The sequence below is a fragment of the Pieris napi genome, chromosome 16 (genome assembly GCF_905475465.1).
Source record: "Pieris napi chromosome 16, ilPieNapi1.2, whole genome shotgun sequence".
Lineage (NCBI taxonomy): Eukaryota > Metazoa > Arthropoda > Insecta > Lepidoptera > Pieridae > Pieris > Pieris napi.
The window spans coordinates 8,699,730-8,706,090 of NC_062249.1; the positions used below are offsets into that span (position 1 = coordinate 8,699,730).

The window sequence follows — 6,361 nt, forward strand, 5'->3', positions numbered from 1 at the left end:
TATATTGTATATTCTAAAAAAAGAATAATTTTTAGACTTAGAACTGGTTCACGCGGATAATTACACCTGCGTAGCCGAGAATCCTCATGGATCAGACTCGGTGACTTGGCGGGTCTTTGTCCTACGATCCCCCTCACCACCTGCATTGGCACTCATTGAAGCTAGGTCTAGGGAACTAGAACTGGAGATTAGGGCATCTCCGAGGATCCCAGGTCACGCCATCCCAAAAGAGTTTACTCTTCATTGGAGACTTGCAGCACCTGAGGTAACCTATAAAAAATATAACAATATATTTTTATATAAAAATAAACTCAGAGCGTATTTAAAATAATATGAAAATGTAGAAGTAGGCTAAAATAAAAGGTACAATAAATCGCTGTTATTATTATTTTTAAATACATATTACATTATTAAATGTTACTAATGTTCGTGATTATCCAAATATTGAAACACATTTTTTTCAAAATAGATCCAGTGTGCGCTGAATCTATATTATATCGTTCTTAGTAGTATGTGTAGAAATAGTAACACAATAATTATAAGATATAAAAAATACATTTTTTTATTTTAAATAATAATAACAAACTCATAATGTATGAACATTATAGTGGCGGAAAACCCCCAATATTGGTATATTTTATCTATGAGTTGGATTTGCATAAAGGCGAGGGCTCGAATGTTTTTGTAATTCTATCCTAACCAGACACATGCAGATTATAATTTAATACATATAATCACCAGCTCAAATATTTCTTAACCATATTTTGTAACATATCTTTTTTATCGGTTAGTCATTATATAAAGACAAGCTATGACACATTTATATGCTTGAAGTACTTACGAATAAAAAGAGACTCCGTTCCTTAGCTGCTTTATGGTTTCCAAACAGAAGACAATGCTTTTAGGGTGAATGGCGAGTACAATCGGTTAACCCTGGTCCAACGATACTCACCGGCCTTCGATGTGGCTCAGCGTATCGTGCATATGGGTCAGCTGGTGGTGCACCTGGTACTGAAATATCGGTTAGGACATCTGGGGGTCCACCAATGGCCCCACCGGATAATCGCTGGATAAGGTCTAATACCACTCACGCGATGTTCGACACAACTATGTGGTCCGATGGAGGTTGTGGTCCCGTGGCTTTGAAGCTTGAATGGGCTGGGTCGGGCGTGGCTGGTGCAAGGGATGTACCGGTTGCTGGTGAAGTTATATTGGGTGGTGAGTTATTATTAACATAGATGGAAATAATTATTTGCATGGACTTCATTTATAAGAACAAGACGTTTATGTTTGAAATTACAATACTTTGCCTGTAATAATAATTTATCTAATATTTAAAATTCTCGTGTCACAATGTTCGTTCCCATACTCCTCCGAAACGGATTGACCGATTCTTATAACAATATTTATGCATATTTGGTGAGAATCGACTACTATCTATCTTTCAAACTTAGGGGAAGTGATAAGAGGTAACCACCCCAAATTTATTTTGTTATTTTTTAGTTTTTTTTTTTTATGATACAGCATATAAAAATACAACCCCTACGATATTATCACCCTTCTACGATCAACCCCTATTTTTTATTATTGTAGATTGTAGTTTTTTTATTAAACTAAAAAAATGTTTCCTAACAAACGTTTGCCGAGTCAGCTAGTATAATATATTATCTTAAACTTGCGATTCGATTACTTAAACATGTATTATTATTGCTATATATATTATATATCTACAAAAAACATTACTATTTTTAACGCAAAAATAAATTGTTTAAAGAAATAGTACTACAACAATAATTATGGTCAATTTGAAAAGGTTTAATACCTGGATCGAGATATCGTGTCGCAGTCCGTGCTTCAAATGAAGCTGGTTGGACGCGGGAAGTCTACGAATTCTCTACGAGCCCACCGGAAGGAGGTTTCGCGGAGGAAGTGGATGCTCCTTTCCCCGCCACGGCTGGAGAGTTGGCCTTGTTGCTCGCTCTGTGTGCTGCGCTTTCCGTTGCGGCTCTTACAATACTTGCTATCTTGCTCCGACGGACGAGGTAAATTTATTTTATATAAGTTGGAGAAATATAGATACATATTGTCATCGTCATTAGCGGGTTCATTGGGCGTTATTTCGGTAAAGTACGAGCATAAAAGACACGAATAATTATCGTACAATATACATATATATACTAATTCCTTCTGTGCGAGCTGCACATTTGCGGAATATTCGCCAGATGTGGACGCACCCTTACACTACCAAAAACACTTTAGCTTAAATTATAACGGACTTGGTATGACCTCTCAACACAATGCTCCACAAAATACTCAATCAGTACTGTATAATAGTATAATAATACTTAAACAGATACAGAAATCTGAGGCCCAGACCTAAAAAGGTTGTAGCGCCAGTTATTTATTTTATGTAATGCTTAAGCTTCATTATAAGTTGCTTCAAATAACGATAAAAAAATGCTAAATGTATAAAAAACCATAATTTTTCTTAAAAAATGTCTATACGAGCCAATGCTCTACATTTTACTCGCTCAGGCTTCCTTAGTTTTATAAGCTTAATTATTCCCTATGTAAGTACGTGCCAGGGCTCGTACATTCCAATCATCTACAAGCGTGATGTTTGTCTTATGTAAGTACGTGTCCTGGCTGTACAGTTTGATCACTTATAAGCATGACGATTTCCTAAATCGTCGGAGTCACGCCCCGAGAGTATAGCCCGACGCAGGCACTCTCTCTGTTTGTTAGATTGCACTTATTATATAGCAATTAACATAATAGTTATTATTTCGCTCATATTCTATTGTATTACGCGAGTGATAAATATAGAGTAAGTTAAAATTATTCTATTATTTCGAACCCCTGATGATCCAGGAACCGTACAATGTCATTAAAAAGTTGCGACGTATAACATTCTATAGTAAAAAATCTTGAATCACTTAAGCCGAGTTGGCACATTTAAATAGAATCTGCAAATGACGAGGAGCTGACACAGGATCCTCTTACACTGATTTCATTGACCCATCTCACCTTTCTCATTTTTTCCAGCTGACGATTAATATCGAACTACTTGCAAGATTGATGTTAAAATATAGTAAAGCAAAACCATAAAGATTCATAGTTATTCAAATGAATATAAAATAAAATGAACTAGTTGAAATCAAAAGCATTATTAATGGTTTGATAAGTGTTGTTTCATCTTCATAAAATAAATATGTTAATTTGTGTTTCCTACACAGTTCAGTGTTTAAAACGTAATACTGACCTTAATACAAATCATTATTAAAACATATTTAAAAAACAATCACACCTACCAGCGAGGAAATACTGCCAGCATTAAGGGTACACTGCCATAGGGTCCAAATTGTTAAGATTTATTTTATTTTTATCTTTGTTTAAAAAATTCAATAGAAAATTCTTATAACTTTATATTTAGTACTAACGTAAAAAAGAATACACTATCTTGTTGTTACCTCGGTCATCCTTCACGGTAATATTTCGAAGATGTCTTGTATCAAATAAATAGTTAAAAATGATATAGACTTTAAATAATATTTCGAGAATTTTATCCTAAAGACTTGCCATTTCGTAGAACTGATGGCGCAATGCCTCGAGTGACAAGTGCCGACAAGGCCCCCTGCGGCACTTACAGGCCGCCACACTCAACGCCCAAGCTGCCTCCCGATCCACCAGGTAACATATTATTCAATTATATAAGCTTTTGTAACGGTAGATTTTTTTTTAAACAATAAATTAGGAAATTATAGTATGTACAGTGTACACGGTTCATAAATACATTTTATAAATTTAATAATAGAGAGAATATATTAATATATTATAATTTTATAAAATTAAACTAATAAATTAAGTTTATTCAATTTTTAATATTTCCTCATCTCTAACGGATATTTACGTAGGTTAGACGTTCCATCTAATGTATATGTCGCATCCATCTAGCTTAATTAGCCGTTCAATTAACAGCCTAGCCTTTTAATTAAACGGCGCCGTTTAACTAGCGGCCTGAAAGATATAAGTTTTTGCTGGAAATATATGATAATAATGTTATCAAACTTTGAAAAGTGGCAATTTTAGTCGTAATTCAAACGTCAAGAAACATTCGACCATAAGTATTATAATGTTACGACTGTCTACTCTTAGATTGTGCGTTTAAATCACGGCTTTTCACTAGATGTCTTTGTGCGTAATAAAGAAATATAACGCGAGGAATCTGACATGCGTTAAACCAAAAAATAATCACCTGATTGCATACTAAACAAGAAAAATGATCATAAAACATTTCTTACATATACCTAAACATTTTTCAATTAACCCAATTAATTAATTTACCAAAAGAGACATTGTCATAGTTGTTGCGTTATTAGTATTATTTATTTAAAAGTCGCTTTGAATTATACAGACGTATACGAGATAAGCCCGTACGCGACCTTTGCGGGTGGGGAAGGTATCGGTCCGGGGTCTAGGGCATACACGCTTCAGCTTCGAGCGTTGGCTCGTCATGATGATGAAGCCGCACCGCCCCCGCATCACAGTACTGATGGTAAGAGTAATGGATTTAGATAAATCGTATGCACTTAATCGTTCATTAATATGTATAATTAGTTTTGTAAAAGGTACGTTGATACGACAATATTGTTTCTGTCATTGACTTTTACATGAGAAAAGTTTATTGCACAAATAAGTTTGCCTAGGTTTTAATACAAAAACTTATTAAATCAAATTTATTATTTCATCTTACTTGGTACTCGTGTCAGGAGATAATTGCTACTTCAAATTGAACTTTTACTGTATAACTGATTAACTTTAAAACAGTTGACACCGTACACATCTAGAACGAATAAATGTGGATTAATTACTTCCAGAAGAAACGTGTTTGGACGCATATGAAGCACAACGGAGGCGCAGGCGCAGACGGCATTATTGCCCCGATCATGGTATGGTTTATGTGATTGTTTAAAAACCCTCATTATCGTTTCCTCAAGTTTTGATTTGATTGTCACTATCGTAGTTTTTACCGTTTTTATACTTCACACAAGTCGCAACAGAACTTTATATTTAATTTTCAATGATTTTCTAAGTTGTGATTTAAGTACGTTCAGCTTGACATGTTAGGTTTTTTAATATTACCTAGTTACATTAAGAGCAAATAAATTCAGGTAGGTAACTTAAATGATTACTTAGGCAACGCCAGGCCATATCGCTAACAAATGATCTCTTCCAAACAACAGGAAAAAAAGCATTACAATTTTAGTATTTTTTATATAATAAGAAACGCAATCGTGCTGGAGGCTCTCCTGATGTTAAGTGATGATGACACTCACATAGCCAGAGGGCACGCAATTTCCGGCCTTTTAGGAAGGACACCCTTTTCTTGAAGGACCCTAAGCTGAATTGGTTCGGAAATACTTAAAAAACTTTTTTTGTTGTTTAGTAGTAGTGTAGTAGCTTGAGCGTCCGCCTCATTGCCTTGAGGTTATGCGTTCGAATCACGTACACCAATGGATTTTTCTTTCTACGTGCGCATTTAACACACGCTCAAGGTAGTGAAGACAAACATAGACTTATGTGTGTCAGGCATAGAAGGCTGATCACCTATTTGCCTATTAGAAAAAATCGTGTGTGTACTTATGTACACGCGTTAGAAGTTATTCTTCTTTGGCGTATTAATTTTCTTCGAGCACTTTAGAGGGACGTTTCCTCTTCGAATTTCATTTTTCTTGTCAATTTTAATGGTCACTTCCTATCGAAACGATATAATATGTACTAATCATGATATTTTACAAAAAACACTATGTTTTTTATCACATTGTAACGGGTTTTCATTATTTTGCTTTAAATAAACACGAGTCTGGAAACACTACGCCATGAAGGACAATGCAACTTGTCGATAAAACAGAGCAAGCGCCAACTAGCGGCCCGGACTGTTTTACCGACGTTTGAACATCTGTTTTTTGAATATCTATTCAGGGTGTCGGTTTTTTGTGACGGTGTGGGCGCGTAATCGTAAAAAATTACTCTCATAATTTGTCCCAAACGCGCCTAAAAAAAAGATATATAACTTCAAAAACAAATGATCACAGAACAGATACATAAATCTGAGTCCTCAACGGTTGTAGCACATATGGATTTGTTGTATTTCAAAGCATTCGGCCGTGGAGGCCTAGACATTAAAATTAATATGGAAATTATATTTTATATTAATATTATTTTTTGTTAGCAGGTTGTTCACAAGACTCGGGAAGTTGAGAAAGTACACTGCCGTATAATTAGTGAAATTAGTCATCTTAGCGAATTCTGTTATTAATCTATACAATTTTTTTACAATTATAATATTTATTTATATTAA

General features: G+C 34.7%; 1 protein-coding gene across 2 annotated transcripts in view; it reads left to right on the plus strand.

Moving 5' to 3' along the window:
* The window catches only part of LOC125057465 (Down syndrome cell adhesion molecule-like protein Dscam2), a 39,913-nt gene extending 33,552 nt beyond the window's left edge, over nucleotides 1–6,361 (plus strand). Inside the window, exons 28-34 of one of the 2 annotated variants that reach the window (XM_047661187.1) lie at nucleotides 36–265; nucleotides 906–1,218; nucleotides 1,814–2,042; nucleotides 3,590–3,690; nucleotides 4,415–4,555; nucleotides 4,878–4,949; nucleotides 6,233–6,361. In XM_047661187.1, coding sequence (XP_047517143.1) covers nucleotides 36–265; nucleotides 906–1,218; nucleotides 1,814–2,042; nucleotides 3,590–3,690; nucleotides 4,415–4,555; nucleotides 4,878–4,949; nucleotides 6,233–6,261 — 1,115 coding nt within the window. In that variant the 3' untranslated portion in view covers nucleotides 6,262–6,361. The remainder of the gene's footprint in view (nucleotides 1–35; nucleotides 266–905; nucleotides 1,219–1,813; nucleotides 2,043–3,589; nucleotides 3,691–4,414; nucleotides 4,556–4,877; nucleotides 4,950–6,232) is intronic. The other variant, XM_047661189.1, reaches the window with a different exon arrangement.